Genomic DNA, 20,049 nt, shown 5'->3' with positions numbered 1-20,049 from the left:
CTCAAATGCAATAGGGGGAAATCTTTTCTCATTGCTTCTTGTGCAACTTCTTCATATGCACCTCATTTTACACAAGGTCAAGAGAACCTTTGCATTGACGCACTTGAAATATATTTAAGTGGAGTTGAAATATTGAAGCACAGTGATCAGCAGCGATAACTGCTTTTTACACATTTAGAGCAACTGACCTTTGTCACTGCATACTTTGACTTGTAAAACAAATGTAACTAACATTAGTTAGACTGTAATTCATCCACAGTGTGTCTGAGATTATGAATGTTAGCTCACGAGAATATAAACAGCATTTCGAAATGATCAAGCTATTCACAGAAATTACTTTTAGATTCTAGAAGAACAAAAAATTGCTGTTTTACAGGTAACTGTTTCACATTTTTTCCAACAGAGATGCCTTTCTTTCTACAATGGTAGTGAGCACACATACAACCTGTGCAATATCATTTAAATGTCAAAAGATTCAAAACTGTATTCCCTCTCAATAAAGGCTTTATCTCTGAGTTGAACAGTAGATTTGCTCTTATTAACAGTCAGCAACAAGTACTTTAGATGGGCTGTATTGAAAATACAGACCCAAAAGTAGAAATGCAATGCAACATCAGGAGGTACAGAACAAGCCATTGTACCACTAATCGGAGCCACAGTGGTCGTCCACTTAAAATGGCACCGCAGGCAGAGTGCTATGTACACAAAAAACAGCAGGTCAGTGCTTCAGACTTTGCACAGGGGTTAACAATAGAAATCAGAGTTTCTGTGACAGTTCAGACCTTGAAAAAGACGGTGCATAATATCAGGCTGTATGGACCATGTCCAAGAAAAGAACCCTTGCTTGCTCTTTGACACGAAATCACAAAATTAAACTTTGTCAAAGAACATTCAAAGTATCCTGTTGAATATTAGAAGCCCATTTTTTGTTCAGATTAGGCATAGATAAATTAGTTTGGCTCAGATGGTGTCCAGCATGTTTGGTTTGAACTTGTCCAGAACGACCACAGTGATTACAAAGTCTTGACAGTGAAGCATGGAGGTGGGAGGGTGATGATATGGAGCTGCATGACTTCAAAAGGAGTTGGGGAGATGACATTTATAGATGCACCATGAATGACTGTGGATATATCAAAATACTGGCTGACGAGATGACCCTCAGTCTGCAGAAACTTGGCAGAAGAGAAATATTCCAGCATTGTAACCATGCACACTGCCAAAGTCAATTTCTAAAGAAGAAAAAAAGGGACACTATGACCTGGACAATTGTGTTTCCTGACTTTAATCCAATAGCACACCTCTAAGGCATTTTAAAGTGGAAGATAAAGCAACACAACCCTTCCTGTAAAGAGAGACTGAAAAATAGTCTGAAGAATGACAACATTTCCTCTGAGATTTGGTATCCTCCATGCTGCGGGGGATTGAGTCTGTCATCAGAAATAGAGGTGGACACACAAAGTATTGAAAAAAGTTGGTAACATTTAAATCTCAGTAATGAAAGGCAAACTGACTTTGATACATTAAGTTTCTACTTGGGACCTGTGTCGTTAGTTTTTAATTTTACATAAGAGCAAATGCCCAACTGTTCAACTTAGAACTAATGCAAATTTTTCATGCATCACCGCACAGCTGCCTCTACCAACTGAACTCCTTTCACTGTTTTAATTATAAAGAGGTTGAAATCAAATTATATTGGAGGAGTCATATGACACGTTTCTGTGGATGTTAGATAGATGTTGGTTTTTGTTTTTTGTTTCATTTTTCAGGGGGTGGTGTTTGCTACCTCTGAGTTGCTATCTTAGAAACTGTAACTGTTGTAAATTCAAACTGATAACAGCTGCTGTCCTCCAAGAGGGAGAAAATCACTGACTTTTGAGGGTAATTTTTTATGTTTATTTTGGGCTGGTATTTGTTTCTGAAAGGATGAAGTATTTCTTTAATGCGTCTTTCTCACTTTTGCAGCCCCAGGTCTGTGCTGTGTGCCCATAAAGAACAGCATGAAACATGTTTCACTGAGCAGCTGTGATGATGATGAAATGCTTTGAAACGTGTTTCTTTTTTGCTTACAGTATGAGAGAATGCATTGATTTATTGGTAACAAAATGATTTATTTTGTGAGGATTTATAGTCTTTTGTTAACCACAATTCACAGATGTCTATATCACATACATTAGTCTTCTGCTAGCCCAGGTGAGAGCAGATTCATTTAAATCAAATTTCAAAGTGGTATAAAATATTTCATCTGTAAACCCATATCTCTCCCTCCTTGATTTGTCATCACTTCCTCACTTGATTTCCCTGCTTTCATCTTGTCTCCTTTCTCCAGTGGGATCCCAGGACAGCTTGCTGGAGATCACCTTCCGGTCCACAGTACCTCCAGTGATCTGCGACCCCACAACACCTAAACCCGAAGTGTCAGCCCTCAACCTGACCACTTTGGGCACCAGTGATGGGACCAGCAATGCATTTTCATCTTCCAACGGGACTCTGGGAAGCCCACTAGGTAGGGACCAGTGTCTACTCAAACTGGAGTGTTTTCGTTTCCTACCAGGACCCCCAGGGCATCCACCTCCTCGACTCCCTTCGCCTCCCCCACCACTCAAGACTAACAGGCCAGAGATAAAAGATCAAAAGGTGTCTGAGGGTCCAGCAAAGCTGTTGTCTCACGACTTCAAATCACTGAGCTGCCTGGAATTCGCCAGGTTTCGTGAGTCGGGTATCGCCTCAGAGTATGAGTCGAACACGGACGACAGCGATGACAGGGAGGATGAGGATGAGGGGGAGGAGGGGGAGGAGGAGGAGGAGATGGAGATCTTTGGCTGGGGAACAGATGAGGAGACATTGAGGCTGCTTAATGTCCTCAACAGACAGGGAACTCCCGACTGTCTGGGAGATGAAATAGCAGTGTAACATTTTAACCTGCCCTTGTGAAGAATCCTACTGTCAAGATAAAAGGAGAAGCCTTGACCTATTTTTCCAATCACTTCAAACTGCTCTGTAAGAAAAACATGTAGTGACCTAATCTCTGTCAGATGCGCACAAAGAGATATATACCAGGTAAAGATGGACCACTATTTTTAGATAACAGACAGTACACCTCTGACTTTCATTTGCAATTTAATACACAGATATCAGATATCGTCAATACATACTGAGGATTCACACCTTGAGGTGCCTTCAGCTTGAACATGAAATGAATTTTGAAAGCTGCAATTACTTAACAAGTTAGCTCACATTCAGACAACTTGAGACCTGTATGAGAAAACATCACCCTGTTTGTCATTTGATTAAAGTGGGTACATTAAATCAGTGGAGTTACCAACACAGGAGCCAAGGCCAAAAGATGAACCGAGCAAAGGTACTGCAGTGATCACTTTCAGATGCAATGCCACATTCTTGGTATTTACTTTCTAATATGAATGACACATTTTTACTGTTCATTTTGAAATTATTGCAGTGAAAGATTTTGAAAAAAAAAAAAGAAAAGTTGCTGCCATGATGTTCCTGTTTGTGAGTATTTCAAACTGTGGCAGTATTTTAGGTTTTGATAAGCCTTCAAAGGATCGATGTCTTCCTCTTACTGGACGTCCTCTATCAAGCTGTTAATTATCCTGGATTAATATCTGTCTGAAACAGCCCACTAGGCTTTTTTGCTGCAAGCTGTTTTCGGTCTGAATCCTTACTTAAAAGGACTTTGGCAAAATAAATAAATAAGGACATTGTAAACTGAGGTAAAAAACAAATCAACTTGAGTAGCGAGATGTCAGGCTACATATTCTTTTTGGCAGGGCATCAGAGGACAGACTAAGCCTTAAATCACTCAAGCATTCATAAAAAATAGCTTTCTGGAAAAATGTTGAAAGTGCTAACTGCAGAGCCCACAGTGGTGTTAGCAAATATTCAGATGGAAACATCTTAATGTTGAAGTCAAAATAACAATTTACAATCTATTTATTTTCTGATAAGGCCTTAAGAAGTTTGCTTTCCCGCCATAGAGGTTGTATTTTCAACATTCATAATTATTGCAGTTATGTTTTTCTATATTCCTGGCTTTGGGACATAACTTTAACTTTAACTTGATACAAAAATTAGTGCTTGTCTCAAATCTAAAGGACAACATTAATGTACAGATCCAGCAGGAGTCTAAATGCAAAAGGAGATGAAACTGATGTCAGTTTCAGTCTGAGTGCTGTCATGCTGCTAGCCTGGGTGTATATCAGTGTCCCAGATGTTGTCATTTTATTGGCAATGAATACAGAATTCACTTTAAGTGGATTTAATATGAAAGATAAGATAAGAAGATTGAAATTTGCTTCACATTCATTCTGAAGACACCTTAAGAATATTATTATCACCTTATTACTCTTAGTCGGTCACACCTCAAATGCAAGTCTCAAGAGACCACGGTTTGAGTCTAATCTATATGCACACTCATGCATATCCTCCTCTTCCTTAAAACCTGTTAGCCTCCTTTTCTTTTCCCACTTCTCTTGATTACACACACAGACATCTTATCCATGTGTAAAACACACTCACTTACATACTGCATCATTAGTATTCAGGAGCTTAGTTGAAAAATGTTCCCCTTGTTACTGATTGAAATGTGAGTCTGCACCGATCCCTATCATGTTATGCCATGGAGAAGTCAGGACTTCACGGGAAATCAAACCAAAAGCTAAACCAGCTGCTGTGGTTTGAAAGTGTACATACACATTATCTCCTTTAGGTGAGTTCAGGGGCAAGCTTTCAATTTGTCAGGCCTGGGAGTGTAGCTGACAGTCATGCTGACAGGAAGAAGGCGACAGGACTTGGGACTGATGAGCTCTCGTCCTTGCTGGAGTGCAAAGTGACTTTTCTCATAATGGAAGATCAACTCTTGGGCCTAATTTTTGGAGGATCTTTGTTACTGTCTCTTTGTTTGGAAAAGGAAAGCCCTTTCTTACTCTGTGAATATTCAATGAAAGACTATTTTTCGACAAAAATCTGTATGTACAAACTTTGTTTTTTTTTTACGTCATCCCTCAGAACTGTTTAACTGCTCTGTCAGTGACTCCGGCAGGCAGCCCTCTTTTTGTCTCCTCACAATTTGTTGACTTGGTAGTCAAAGCATGTTTGCACTCTTTTCACTTGTCCACACATTTCCGCACTTTTTAATTTATGTAAAGCTGGGATTAGTTGGACCTCGAGCAACGCTGTTTGTTTCTTTTATTCATCCCATAAACAAAAACTCTTCCCTCGTGCCAGAATAGCGGCTCACGGATGACAGCCAAAAGTGGTCTCGTTTGTTAAAACTCAGTTCTGTGTATGGCCTTCAGGCACAATGCAGTATTAAAGTATTCATTTTGTTTCACACGGAAAGCCACAGAGGTTTCATTTTGTGTACTGTAGCCTTAGTTTATCAGAGCAGCACTCCTGTTGAATCAATGCAGACGGTCCAGTATTTGCCAAAAAATAGATGCTGCAGAGATTTAAAGGGGAATCAGGCCAAATCTCAAAATGCTCAATATCACAGAGCTTTAGCCTGATAGGATCAAACCAATCAGTGAGAGTCCAGTCCAAACAGACTCTCAGTTAGCCACCTGCCATCGGAAGGTGTTTGTATTAAAGGATAAGAGAGATTAAATCTGAGATGTTATTTCTCTAATGTTTGTTTGGAAATTTGTGCAAAATCAGTTTCACACAAGAACTAAGTAGTCTGTGCACATTTCTTAGTAACACAAAACTTTTCCGACAGAGACTACAGACATTTAATCATAAGTACAGATCTTCACACATTTTGGGCCTTATCCAAAGCAGAACTGTGAAAAACCTGCAAGAATCTAACATGAGAAGAATTTCAGTCCAATACTGACTCATGAGGCAGTTTTCCACTGCAGGTATTGGCTGGCTGTTTCAGGCAACCCAAACCGTTCTGCATGTTCCAACAGCAAGAACTGCCCATGTGGTTTCAGGTCCATTTTCAGGGGAGAAAAAAGTTTGTATTTGAGGGTGGTTACTTCTCGGTGACACTGCTGTGGGTGGGTGTCAGCACTGATTGGTTAAACTCAGAGAAGGCAAAGGCTGATTGGTTAAACTTGGAGAGGACAGCAAACTCCATTTTTCTCTCATGTAATAGTCCTCTTCTCTCTATCATCTTCAATCGAAAATTCACTATATGGCTAACTTAACAGCCATCCGTTGTTCTACTTCCTGTAAGCGCATAGGACTGGAGTTATATTCTGTAACTACTATTTAGTTTTGTTTTGGTGGACTTGGAGTTAATGTTGCAGTCAATATGTCAGATTCTACACAGCAGGAACAGAAAGGCTAAAAAGCCAGATCAAGAGGCCATTATTGTACCTTCCTTAAGTTCCTGGAGTGGAAAGCTGCCTTTGGAGACCCAGAACCAATTTGAAGTATACCTGAAGCTATTTGTCCAATTAAGTAGGACTTGGAAAGACTGAAATGCAGTAAGAGCACCAACACAGCAGCAGTAAAGTATGTCAACAAATAACAAGTAGCTATGGTTAAAGAGTAGCAAGACTTTTCACACTCTCCATCTTAGCTCAAAAAATACACTCTTGTCCTGTGGTAAAGAACAAAACTGTTTGGGTGCATCTTTGCTGTTTAAACAGGATAAGAAATTTTGGAGACAGATGGAGAATAACATACAGGAAAGATCCCTGGTCAAACTTCCCGATTCCATATCGACATCCATTGCTCTCTGCAAGAGTTTCTATCAAGCGCTCGCTTTTCTTTTTACCTGATTGACCGTCAGGAAGGACAGATGTGACATGAGTCAAACCAGCAGCAGTATGAAGGATGTCTTCTCTGCTAGGAGCAATCTCTCCCCATCTCCTCTCATCATCTCCTTTTTCCTCCTTTCCTTGTTCCTGTTTATTTTTCCTGTGCTATTGAATAAGATGCTGATTTAAATAATTTTAATCATGTTTCAGCCTCTGATGCAATCAGCATCAGACAATGCAATAATTAATTGTAATGAATCAGCTCTACAACATATTCAGACCTGCTGCACTAAATGATCAGCTAAACCTCTACTCTGATTTGTCAATAATTTAAAAAGATGTCCCCCGTCTCATGACTCAAAAATTACATTTAATCAAACAATGCATCACATTATCAGGAAAGAAATTACTTCATTATCAGGCTCAGGCACATTTTTGATTCATGTAGAGAGGTTACCTTCAAGCCCAGAGACGGACTGTGTCTGGAGACAGAGCATTATGAGACTGAGTGTGAAAACAGTATCAGTAAGGTATTGTTCTTTGAGGTACTTATCTCCTCTCTCTCTCATGGCCTCAAATCACAAATGTGATCATTTGAAACAGACAAAGGAAGGCAGAGACACATTCTGTGGTGTCTGACAGAGCTCAGTGACTACACAACCCTCATTCAGCCTGGTAAGTTGCCACCTCTCCTGAGGTTGAGGAGGCTGCTGCCCAAACAATAAAGAATCCTTTCAAACAACACATAGTCAACACAAAAAAGTCTGGGATGTCACAAAGATGTCAACAAAGTATTTGTAGTTTTCAACAGTTTCCACTACCAGTCAAATGCAATACTTGTGCAATGTAGCAGCAGTTTAATGCTTAAAACTCAAAAGTGTATCCACATCAATTCTGTGTACAGAATATGCACAGAGAACCAAACATAAGTACAATATAATATATAATAATATTAATAATAATAATATATAATAATAATAATATATAATAACAGGTTATTTGCTCTACAGTTGTAATGATGATTCAGAATATTTAGTAATTACACAAATATTTGTAGCTTTTTGTGCCTTTGTACCACAATGTGTTCGGTCTCACAAGACCAACTTAGTGCACAAGACATCCACGTTTTATTTTGTGATGCAAGAAACATCACTTCACTAACTTGCAATGAAGGTTGAATGACCACAAAAAAAGTATTTTTTAGAGCAAAAATGCAGAAACTTCTCCTGTACCAACTTCTTTTTCACAGTGCCGTGACAGCACACTGAATATCCTTGGCTGTTAGACTGCTATTCAGTTGGCACATTAGGCTCTGGGAAACTGTGATTAGCATTTATCAGTTTTTTTTCTGGCTTTAAAGTAAAACAGGTCAATGGTATATTTCAGGGCTACATATAGAGAGAAACAATCACACTCACATTCACAGCTCTGGACAATTCAGAATCACCACTTAACGTCAGCATGTTTTTGGACTGTGGGAGGAAGCCAGAGTGCCTGAAGAACACCCCCCCCCCCCCACACACACACACACACACACACACACACACACACACAGGGCAAAAAAGGAAACTCCATGCAGAAAGATCCCAAGCTGGGATGCGAACCGGGGTTCTTCTAGCTGCAAGGCTACAGTGCTAACCGCCAATACACTGCGCAGCCCCCAAATTAATCACTTATTCAAATTCCTACCACTTTTTAAGAAAACATAGCTTCTGTGCCATTCCAAATGTCCCAGGTAGTTTCCTCCATGTCCTAGAGTGTTTTAAACAGCTGATGCAGTAGTTATCTATTCAGCTATCCACTGTGCAGCCCAAGTAAAAAAACAAATAAATTAAATAAATTAATTGCAAGATGAATCAACAATGAAAGTAATTTCCACCGAGACAACTGTTGAATTTTGGTAGATTTTATCAATTCCCTTTAAGCAGTTAGTCAAACTTTAATGGCTTTACCATTTCCATCCCATCCGTATTTTCCTGTTTGTACAATGAGAAGTATAAGGCAACTTTACAGTTTTCTTTTTCTGCAACTTACATTCACCTTGGAGCCACTGCCATATCGAAAGTAGCATTTCTTTATTCTAAGCCTACCTATGGATTCTGGCCTGACTCTTCATTCTCTGGGGTCAATAGTCTCTCAGTGTCTTTTCTCCTTTATTTTGTATCTTCTGTATTTCTATCTCTTGTGCTTGGTCTTTACCTTGTTCTACTGCCATCTCTTCAACCACAGTTTTTCTCAAACTTCTCCAGTATGCCAGACATACTGCGTTTTCTCTTGGTGCTTGTATTCATTAGTGATTCATGTTGCACTTTGTAAAAGAAAATAGTACAGCTTAGCCTTTCACCTTGACAGAGAGGTTAGTAATTGCTATGTGAAGGACCTGTGGAGGAGAAAGAGTTATGAGAAGCAGCATTTCAGAAAATGTTGACTAATATTTCACCATCTGTTTCAGGGGTTTATAGACTCAGAGGCAGGGGCTGGGTATTTGTGTAGCAGGTTCAGTACAGTTAAAAAGTTTGAACTGATTCCTTCTTTCTTAACTAGTTATTGATTGAGACTCTAATGAATTTATGGGGTACAGATAAATTCTGGAGAGAAAAGAAAGTGTGTGTACTTCTTGCTTCTTATGTGCAAGTAGTATAACAGTAAAGTAATTTACCACACTCCAGTGTCAGCAGACAGTTTGGACAACTGGTCGAATCTTAGGAACCAGCGTTCTTTCAAACAGCCATATGTGTGGTCTGCTAATGGCAATTCAAACAGTTTGTTTGATCGTCTTTGTACATTCATTGTCCTCTTCTAACAAAGTTTTTCTTTCATCGACTATCTGAAAAACTAGATTTTTTTTCCTAAGGCGCTGTCTATACTGTGAGACTAAACTTACTTTCAAAGTAACTTACTGACACAACTACAAATCTTTCCTTTTTTGTAGCCTCTGTTGACTCACCATTGTTTTTCTCCATGTGGACTTTTTTAAAATGTGTCATTTAAAATGACAACCTGTCTGACACCCCCTTACAATTAGAAAGTTTCTGTTGGCCTAGTGGTTATGTATTATACTAAGCAGTATATTTTTCCTCTGATGTGTGTATCTTGGCCTCTGTATTGTAAGTACACCAGGTCCTTGGTTTATGACGTCCTTGATCGCCGGAGTTTCGTGGTTACGTCACTGTCGTCCATAAATTCATTACGAAAGTCTTGTTCCATCATTCTGACGTTCACGACGTAAAACAAATTTCGCACGGGAACTAACTGGCGAGCGGAGTGGATGAATACGTTGTCCCGTAGCGTTATACGAGGAAGATGGCTTTGTTTACATTTGCTGGTTGTGCACCACATTGCATTGTGCTAATCCAGTGTGGCTAAGAAATTGTTCTCTTTTTTCATTTATTTTTTTATTTTTACTGTACAGTGTATGCGAGTTCCGACTTATGGCCAAAATCGCGTTACACTGCACCGTACAAACGGAATTCCCTTGAAAGTCAAGGACCCCCTGTATTTCTATGAGTTGCACTTGATGCATGTTAATAGACTTTACATCACATCATGTTTACATGTGATGTAGCTGTTGTATGTTGCAGTCCATCAACAAAGCAGAGCCACTTTAAACATGTGTTGTAAAGGTACCCTTTCATGTTCCACATCTTGGCTGGCACTGCCTCTGTGTCCATAAATTGATCTTTTACTGATCTTCAAGAGGATCTATGAAGAACTAAGTTTCACTCTCTTGTATTTGCAGACCCTAAGCTGTAAACTACAAATTCTAGTCTGGCCCTAAATCTTTATCTTTGGCTCAGTTTGTCTCTCTCACACACTCTCTGGATTCTTCCCTCCTGTCAAAATTAATTAAATCTCCAAAGGGACTTGTCTTTGCCATCTGAAGGCCACATTGCCAGCCAGTTGGACCAAGCAGCTCAGGGTTTGACGACTTGCATTGATTTCCCCGTCACAGGCGTGTGTTGTTTGAAACTGGGGTTAACTACTGGGACGGCAAGGGAGCAGTGAATCAATACCCAGTGCACAGCTCAGTCTGTCACCTGCAGAGGCACACTTCTAAACACACACAGAGGCATGTATAGCAGGCTCAGACCTAGCCAAGCGAAGCCAAGCTCACACCTACATACACTGAATATCTGCTCATTGGCTGTAACATGTACTGTTCAAGGAGAACAGCTGTGACACTTTTTCATTACTTTGGTCCTGTACTCCAGCAAATTGGATTTGAACTTTATAATGAGGGTAAATTGCTGACTTTAAACTTGAACACTGTTTGAGGATGTCACAACTGTGTTGCTTGACCCATGCCTGACTTTGAACAATACAGAAAAAAATTATTCTAGACATACATCAGTCTGCCACAACTTTAAAACCACTTGCCTAACATGGTGTTGTTCACCCTCATGATACTGAAACAGCTCTAATCAATTGGGGCATGGACACAGGACCTCTAGGGCTATCCTGTGATGTCAGGCACTGGGACATTGGCAGTGGATCCTTTGAGTCCTGTGGGTTGGATTGGTTCATCTGTGGCTCAAGACTAACCTGGCAATAGCCAGATTAATAATTGTGTAGTACTTGATAGTACTCCACAATATCAATCTGGGACCGCTCTATGTAAATCCGTTCGAAGGAAAGAGGCACGGATTGGACAATGCAACAGTATGTCCCGCCTCTGACAGGTTTGTTTTTAGCCAATCGCGGGATCTTCACAACGAGTGGAGCCAATTGGTAGATTAAACTCTTACCAAAACCCATAGGTAAAAAAGCGCAGACATCTTTACCATCCAGAAATGCGCAAAGCGCCTCTCGTTGTTCTTCCTTCAAAGAAGCAATAGGAGATTCAGCTAAAACTGACTTAATAGCAGCATCTACACGATCGTTGTCCTCCGTTGCCATGTTTGTTTTGATCTACTGGCGCTTGGTGTCATCTCTTCACACCCGGATATCCCGCCCCACACACGAATACTGCTGCGTGATTGGCCCGTGCCAACTTGGCTCTGTACGAACAGTGAATGCGGGAGCGGAGCAAGATGGTTTCTTGAGAGATTTGTGAACTCACAAATATCGCGAGAAATCAACTTGCTGGCAAGGTTAGCTCAAGACAGTTCTGGGACATTGCACAGATGCTGGATCAGATTGAGATCTGGTGCGTTTGGAGGTCAAGCCAACCCCTTAGGCTCTTGGTCATGTTCCTCGAGCTGTTCAGGAGCAGTTTTTACCGTCTCAAAGAGCACATTGTCCTACTGGGGGAGGATCTGCCATTTGGGAATGCAAGTGCCACGGATGGGTATGCTTCATTTGCAGTGTTGGGACCCAAGGTTTTATCAACAGAATGTTGCATTGTAATAAGGTGATTGTTATAGACTTCACATAGTCAATGATTTTAATATTTGGTTGACTGGTGTTCACATAGAACAACCAGAATGTTTTTAGAGAAACAAGTACTATGTCGTTGACCGATCTGCTTGTCTTCTGAACTCAGTCCAGCTGATTATGTGCTTCACTGCTGAACACCAGACTGGAGGTAAAAGGCGTTAAGCCTGAATGAGAGCAAATACCTTCAGATTCCAAAATCTTGAAACCAGTAGTGACAATAACATGTGGGTGTAATGTTTAGGTGTCTGTGTAATTGTTGGCATCATTCATACATCTATTACTGAAGTGCAACTTGGGACTGCACTCTGTGTCTGTGCAGGTTACCCAACGAGACCTTTCAGTGCCAGCAGTCACAAATTGAGTTAATTCAAGGGCAAGGTCATATTTTCAAAATACAAGAAATAAAACATATACAGATACAGTAACATTTTGTTCCAACATGACTAGGGTTGTATGGCCACAGCTTCAAAATATTGTATGTCGTACAAGCTCTCTATGTACTACATATAGCTGCAAAGAGCTGCAGAGTATGTACAAAGTGTGTCATGAGCCTGTGAGGAGTTAGCTGAGGTTGTTTTGTTCATGTGAAGTAGTGCTGATAGAGACATGGGGAGTTAGTGGGTCACACATAAACAAACACAATAGACCATCACAGTACACAAATTAATGACTGTGTCTGTGCCAGAAGACCTGAAGGAGTAAAGGATTTTAAAAGCTGAGCAATTAATCCCTTGGCCTCAACATATGTGATAAGAACCAAACAGGACTCTATCAGAAAAGATTCACACTAACTAACCTCATCAGTTTAGTAGGCATGGTTAGACCACAATGCTGAGTTAAATTAGTTTATGTGTCTGTCGTTTTTGTCTGTCTCACTTATGTTAGCATCTGGACCACTGGTGTGCTTTGCTTACATTTTGTGTCCGTTCAGTTTTTTGTAACTATAGTCTGCTAGTGCTGTCATACTTTGACAGTTCCTGGCTGCATTTTCCCACTGGGCCAGTGGATTTGAAGCACTCTCATCTCTAACCTCCAGCTTGCTACAGCACAGTCAGATTATACTTCACTGTGGAATTTGCTTCACCATTCACACAAACATGCATGCACATTAGGAGGCAGTAGGGACTTCAGCAAAGCCAAGCTCATGTTCTGGCTACATTTCTGCTGTGCATTTACATCTGGATGTAGTGGCAATCTGCTTTGATGTTCCCATGATGCAGAGCTTGAGGCCATGCTCAGCAGCAGCTTGGCATGATACATAATCTGGAACATGTGTAGCTCCAGATGTAAAGGGCTAAAAGAGCGAACTGATACTGAATCACAGCGCAGCTGAAGGCCTGTCTCAGACACATCTGTCCGTCAGCCTGTCTATTTTGTCCCATCTCTGCCCTTTTGTGGTGCTTCCTTTGTGTTTTTTTTACATATGCGCTTTCAAAAGCAAGCTGAAGAATGTACCACGCACACTGAATGTATAATGGAGGTGAAAGTTAGCATCAACCTCAAAGAAAACAACTCCCACTAAGGGAGACAGGAGCTGAGCAAGAAAGACAAGAGACTCCTTTGATCATTTTTAGCTTTTAGTCAGAAATATCTTAACTTTATTAGTGTTTGATGTGTTATTAGGCTTCAAAATAGGATGCACTTAGGCACATCGAAGGCTCAATTTGTTTACTGTATCCTTATAAACTGACTGAAATTTCTCAGCCGTGTTGAACTCTCAAAAAGCACAGTGTGTTTCACTTGTGAGATCCTTCACGGTTTTGGTTAACTGCCTTGTTGCTGTATGGGCTGACGGGCTCTGCAGCTGTCTACAGAGCTCTGACCCTTAAAGGGTTAACCATATCCGAACATTGACTGCTTGCTATGTTTTGTCACCATCCAGCATCTGTGTGACTTTCAAAGGCATGTTCCCCTTTTAAAAAATCGCCAAACTTATTCAATTTGTCAGTCAGAAACTGTAATGATGATGATTTTCCAACAGTCTCTGAACTGATCATGTGTCATGTGAGGCTCTGTCAGGAAAAAAAAGCCAATTTTCAAACTCAGTCGTGATATTTCTTTCAAATCACTTTATTACTCCGCCAAGGAGACAGAGACTTGGTGGAGTTATGTGACGATCGGTGTTGCTTTGTCTGTCCGTTTGTCTGTTCACAACATTACCCAAAAACGGACAAACAGATTTGGATGAAATTTTCAGAGAAGGTCAGAAATGACACAAGGACCAAGTAATTAGATTTTGGCAATGATGCACCTTATGGTCTGGATGCATGGATTTGTTAAAGATTTCTATATCACTGTGAGATAACGGCACAGCGTCACTGCAACTATGTCTACAAGTGAACTCTACGTCAGCTGCCTGCTGACGATCACATGATTGTGACCCTAGTACAAATCTACCGCTGTGGGCTTATCGGGACTTAACCGTTGGAAATCATACAAGGAACAACTGACTAAATTGTGGGGGGGGTTTCCGGGTCCCATCAATTCTCGCCACACGCTACATATTTCGGTCAAGCAATTCGGTATCCGTACATAACGTACACATGCATAACACACGCCTGTGCTCAGTGCAAGGTCATTTTGTTTGTGGGTACGTCTATATTAAATGGACACATTCTATAGTAACGTGATTCCTGCCACAAATTTTTTCGAGATTTTATCCATGAGAAATGATACAATGACTGAGCAATCTTGGCGAAGTACTGCACTCTCTGAGTGCTTTTCTTGTTCTGCATGTTTAAATTTATAATAAAAAATATAATAAAGGACAAAAATAAACAACTTGCACCAGATCCTGTGAAATGAACAAAAAATTCTGTACTTCCCAGCACAACCGATTAGCCACAATTCATTCAGTTGCTAACAACAATCATGTAATTTCTGCGTCGAGTCAGGTTAGCTTTAGGCTGTGCTTACACAGAGCAAACAGGAGACAAATACAGAGACAACTTACAGAGACTGAGAGTAAAATTAAACGTACTTAAGCAGTATGATAAATCCAACATGGCTAAAAAAAGAATAACAGAGCCGCAAGTTGATTGAAGATACATTCAGTATGATAAAATGTTATTGCTCAGTTGATTTGTAGAGTAATTTGAAAAAAGCATATCTAGAATATGGAGAGACAGTGTTTTTGCCCATTCTTGTTAAATCTGTGAGCAGTTGGAAAAATGTTGTACATATTGATTCCAGATTTTAAAAAATTGTTCATGTTTTTTCAAAATGTATTTCATTACAACCTTGTTCTACTTTACACAAGACATTTTTTGGTTCTCTCTACTTTAAAGTCCTGCTGTTTCCACAGAGGTGCTGGACTTTATATTCCAGTGAAAAATGAGGCAGGAGCAAAAGATGCCCAGAGAGTGCTTGGGATTCAGATGATTTTGTTCATGTTTGTTCTGGTGTCTCATCATACTTTTGGCCACGTAGCCCACCTAATTTTTCCTGCAATAATAACCATAACCCTTAACAAAGGCTAGATAAGTCAGTGTTTCCCCTCCTATATGACCGACGAGGCGGGCCGCCTCGCTGGTATAGGCCACCGCCTCACTACAATTTTGCCGACATTGCCGCCTCACTGGTCCACGCCAAAAAAAAAAAAAAAAAGTAATGCTAAATATTAGAACGCATTGACACATAAGTCTGGTATATTCGCCGCTGAAATCAACAAGCCAGAATGGCAGCCTTTTCTCGCCGTGGCTGAAGACAGTAAGGCACATCCCCATTGCGGACAAGAAGCGGCAGCGCTCCATGGTTTCGTTTTTCGGGGCTAAAAGCAGGTGTGTATCACAGACATATGTCAAATTAAGTATCAAAACTATTGCATGTCATCAAAATAAAGTGAGCAACGCAGTGTAGGCATCGATCTCGCTTCCTTTACTGAGTTTGCTTACTGTTTTGTTGTCCACGGCGATACAAATTGACAGTGACTGCAAAAATGGCTCCCGTTAAAACATTTAGGCACGACAAAACCCATTCTCACGAACGAGACAAATGATTTCAACGGAATATAAAGTTCCTAGTTTCTTTTGATAAAATGATTTAAGATAAGATAAGATAAGATAGACTTTATTAATCTCACAAAGGAGAAATTTAACATTACAGGGCTGTTAGAAACAAAAACAAAAAACAGGAGTGCAAAAGTCACGAAAGTGCAAGAACAAGATAATAAATATTGCACATAATAACAACTACACAGTAGTGTTATACAGTCTGATGGCAGTGGGGATGAAGGACCTGCGGTAGCGCTCCTTCTTGCACTGAGGGTGTCTGAGTCTTGTGCTAAAGGAGCTGCTCAGCTCCACTACAGTCCGGTGCAGTGGGTGGGAGCTGTTGTCCATGATGGATGAGAGCTTGGTCAACATCCTCCTCTCACCCACATCCATCACAGAGTCCAGTGGGCAGCCCAGGACAGAGCTGGCCCTCTTGGTCAGCTTGTTCAGTCTCTTCATGTCCCGCTCTGTGCTGCCCGGGGCCCAGCAGACGACAGCGTAGAGGAAAGCAGAGGCTACCACAGTGTCGTAGAAAGTCCTTAGTAGAGGTCTGCACACTCCGAAGGACCTCAGCCTCCTCAGAAGGTGGAGGCGACTCTGGCCCTTCTTGTACAGAGCATCGGTGTTGTGGGACCAGTCCAGTTTATTGTTGAGGTGAACACCCAGGTACTTGAAACTGTCCACTGTTTCAATGTCCTGCCCCTGGATGTTCACTGGTGGATGTGGGAGTGTCCTTCTCCTGAAGTCGACCACTATCTCCTTCGTCTTACTGGTGTTGAGGCACAGATAGTTGCGCTCACACCAGTCCACAAAGTCCATGATGACCGACCGATACTCCAGCTCGTTCCCCTCAGACACACGGCCCACAATGGCGGAGTCATCAGTGAACTTCTGGAGATGGCAGCTGTCCGTGTTGTAGGTGAAGTCCGAGGTGCAGATGGTGAAGAGGAAGGGCGAGAGGACGGTGCCCTGGGGCGCCCCCGTGCTGCAGACTACCACCTCTGACTCACAGCCGCGCAGCCGCACGTACTGTGGACGGTCAGTGAGGTAGTCAGTGGTCCAGGCAGCGAGATGTCCATCAACTCCCGCGTCCACCAGCTTCCCCCGCAGCAGCGCCGGCCTGATGGTGTTGAAGGCGCTGGAGAAGTCAAAGAACATGACTCTCACAGCGCTGCCGGCGCTCTCCAGGTGAGTGAGCGCTCGCTGCAGCAGGTAGATGACAGCGTCTTCTACCCCCATGTTGGGCCTGTAGGCAAACTGCAGCGGGTCCAGGTCGGAGCTCACCACTGAGCGGAGGTAGTGGAGGAGGAGCCTCTCCATGGTCTTCATGAGGTGGGAGGTGAGGGCGACAGGTCTGTAGTGGGCCAGTTCCTTGGCGTGAGCTGTTTTAGGGACTGGGACCACACAGGAGGTTTTCCACAGGACGGGGACCCGCTCCAGGCTGAGGCTCAGGTTGTAGAGGTGGCAGAGGACCTCACAGAGCTGGTCCGCGCAGGTCCTCAGCAGCCTGGGGCTGATGCCGTCTGGTCCAGCAGATTTCCTCTGCTTCAGTCGCCTCAGCTCTCTCCTCACCTGGTCTGGTGTGAAGGAGAGGGGGGAGTGAGGGGGGGAGTGAGGTGGGCTGCAGGGGGTGGGAGTAGTTCGTGTGGGTGAGTTGGGGGCCGGTGAAGGTGTCGCAGGAAGGGGAGGGTCTGCTGGGCTGGGGATGTGTGAAGAGGGGGGAGCAGGAAAGGGGGCAGAGGGGGTGGGGGGAGAGTCAAATCTGTTAAAGTAACAGTTCAGCTTGTCCGCCCTGCGCTGGTCCCCATCAGCTGTCCCTCTGGCACTCTGTCCATGTCCAGAAATGTTCTTAAGTCCTCTCCACACGTCCCGCGCGTTGTTCTGAACCAGCTTCTCCTCCAGCCTCTTCCCATAGTCCTTCTTGGCCCTTCTGATCCGCCACTGGAGCTCACGCTGCACTCTCTTCTGCTCCTCTCTGTCCCCTGAGATGAAAGCCCGTTTCTTCTGGTTCAGGAGGGCTTTGAGCTCAGGGGTGACCCAGGGGTGATTGTTGGAGAAGCACCGTACCGTCCGAGTTGGCACAGTGCTGTCCACGCAGAAGTTGATGTAATCTGTGATGCAATGCGTGAGGCCATCGATGTCATCTACATGAGGACTGTAGAGCACGCTCCAGTCAGTGGTCTGGAAACAGTCTCTGAGTCTCTCACTGGCCTCATCTGTCCATGCCTTCACAGTTCTCTTCTGCACAGGTCCTCTTCTCACCTTGGGTGTGTAGTGGGGGAGCAGATGAACCAGGTTGTGGTCAGAGCGGCCCAGTGGGGGGAGGGGGGCAGCGGTGTAAGCGCCTTTCACATTCACATACAGTAAGTCCAGTGTCTTGTCGCCCCGCGTGTGACACGTGACATACTGTGTGAAAGTTGGGAGAAAGGCAGAGAGGGAGGCATGGTTGAAGTCTCCACTGATCAGGACGAGCGCCCGGGGATGGCGGCTCTGGGCTTCGCTCACGGCGCTGTGGAGTCTTTCACACGCTGTCCCTGCATGAGCTGATGGTGGGATGTACACGCAAAACACAATCACGTGCGAGAACTCCCTCGGTAGATAATACAGCCGCAGCGCCACCGTAAGCATCTCCAAGTCCCGCGTGCACAGCTGTTCCTTCACATGCACGTTTGCTGGGTTACACCACCGCTCATTCACGTACACAGCCAGTCCTCCCCCAGACTTTTTGCCGCTTCCCACCGCGTTCCAGTCCGCGCGCGCGAGTGTAAATCCGTTCAGGGAAACCACAGAGTCCGGTGTATGTCCATTCAGCCACGTCTCCGTGAAACACATGAGGCTACACTCACGATGCTCCTTCAGCCGCGTCAGCGTGGCCAGCTCCTCTACCTTGTTGGTGATGGAGAGGACGTTCCCCATGATGATAGAGGGAAAGTAAGTCCTGCGTTTTCGCCGTCCTCCTCTGCAGCCTCTTCTTTTCCTCCGTATCTCCGCGGGGACATGGGGCCTCTCCGTGTAGAGAAAGGATGAGCTGCGGAGGCTGAGAAGGGTCTCACGTGTGTAGCGTCTTTGTTCCTCAGAGCGGCCGCCGCTGTGTCCAGAGGGCTCACCTGAAGCAAGTCCAAAAAGTGCAAAAAACAGCACAACTCCGAATAAAAGTGTGATAAAAGTGGGTTTCCTATATGCACGATTGCACAAAGCTTCACCCACTTTAAGGAAAAATAGGAAAAAGTGCCTATTTACAATAGAAAAAACGAAAAGTAAGAAAAAAGGGTTGAGAGCTCCCGTAACCAGCTGCTGCTCGCACAGCGCCATCTTCTTATAGAGTGCCTGAAATTATATCATTTAATGGCAAAACAAATTCTGTAATTTCAGGCGGGCCGTTTTGATATCTGCATAAGCATTTTTCAAAACAGAACGACACTGCGAACGCGATTATAGAAACACTATACACCCATGGAAAGCTTAGATTAATCAACATTAATCCCCACTTATATTTGATTTGCCTCATGTAATAGAGCATATGTTCAAATTTGGTGTTTGTGTTTTCAAGAATGTTTACTTAAAGTCTTTAATTCAGCTGCCTGACACATATCACAGTGCAAAATTATGTATTCTAACTCAAGGTTAACAACTAGTATTCTAAAGAAGTTATTTCTTTGTTCAAAAAGGTAACAGTTTTGAAAACAGAACTAACTCCTTCAGAAAACCAGTTGTTAACCCAGAGTTGAAGTTTTCTTTCACATTTTTAAGTAAAATCAAGGTCATGACATAACCTTTTTATTATAAATAAAAATGAAGTGGGAATTTGGTACCTAACATGTAGTTGTTTTTAGAAAAAAAGTAAAAGTCACTACTTGATTCCAGATTCAAGTCCTTTGTCATCTTTTTCAAATTTGTAATAAGAACTGATGTGGCATTTTGGAATGGCTTGTGGAAATCTGACCAGAATATAATAG

General features: G+C 42.6%; 1 protein-coding gene across 3 annotated transcripts in view; it reads left to right on the top strand.

Annotated features, from left to right (window-relative positions):
- Nucleotides 1-20,049, top strand: part of nos1apa (nitric oxide synthase 1 (neuronal) adaptor protein a) — a 265,796-nt gene that overhangs the window by 219,249 nt on the left and 26,498 nt on the right. For 2 of the 3 annotated variants that reach the window (XM_022205453.2, XM_051947290.1), the window contains exon 10: nt 2,327-2,503. In XM_022205453.2, the coding sequence (XP_022061145.1) occupies nt 2,327-2,503 (177 nt within the window). Of the gene's footprint in view, nt 1-2,326; nt 5,351-20,049 lie in introns of those variants that run through there. The other variant, XM_051947291.1, reaches the window with a different exon arrangement.

The sequence above is a fragment of the Acanthochromis polyacanthus genome, chromosome 4 (genome assembly GCF_021347895.1).
Source record: "Acanthochromis polyacanthus isolate Apoly-LR-REF ecotype Palm Island chromosome 4, KAUST_Apoly_ChrSc, whole genome shotgun sequence".
NCBI lineage: Eukaryota > Metazoa > Chordata > Actinopteri > Pomacentridae > Acanthochromis > Acanthochromis polyacanthus.
Note: the sequence above shows the minus strand (reverse complement) of the source record. Positions and strands in the feature narration are given on the sequence as shown.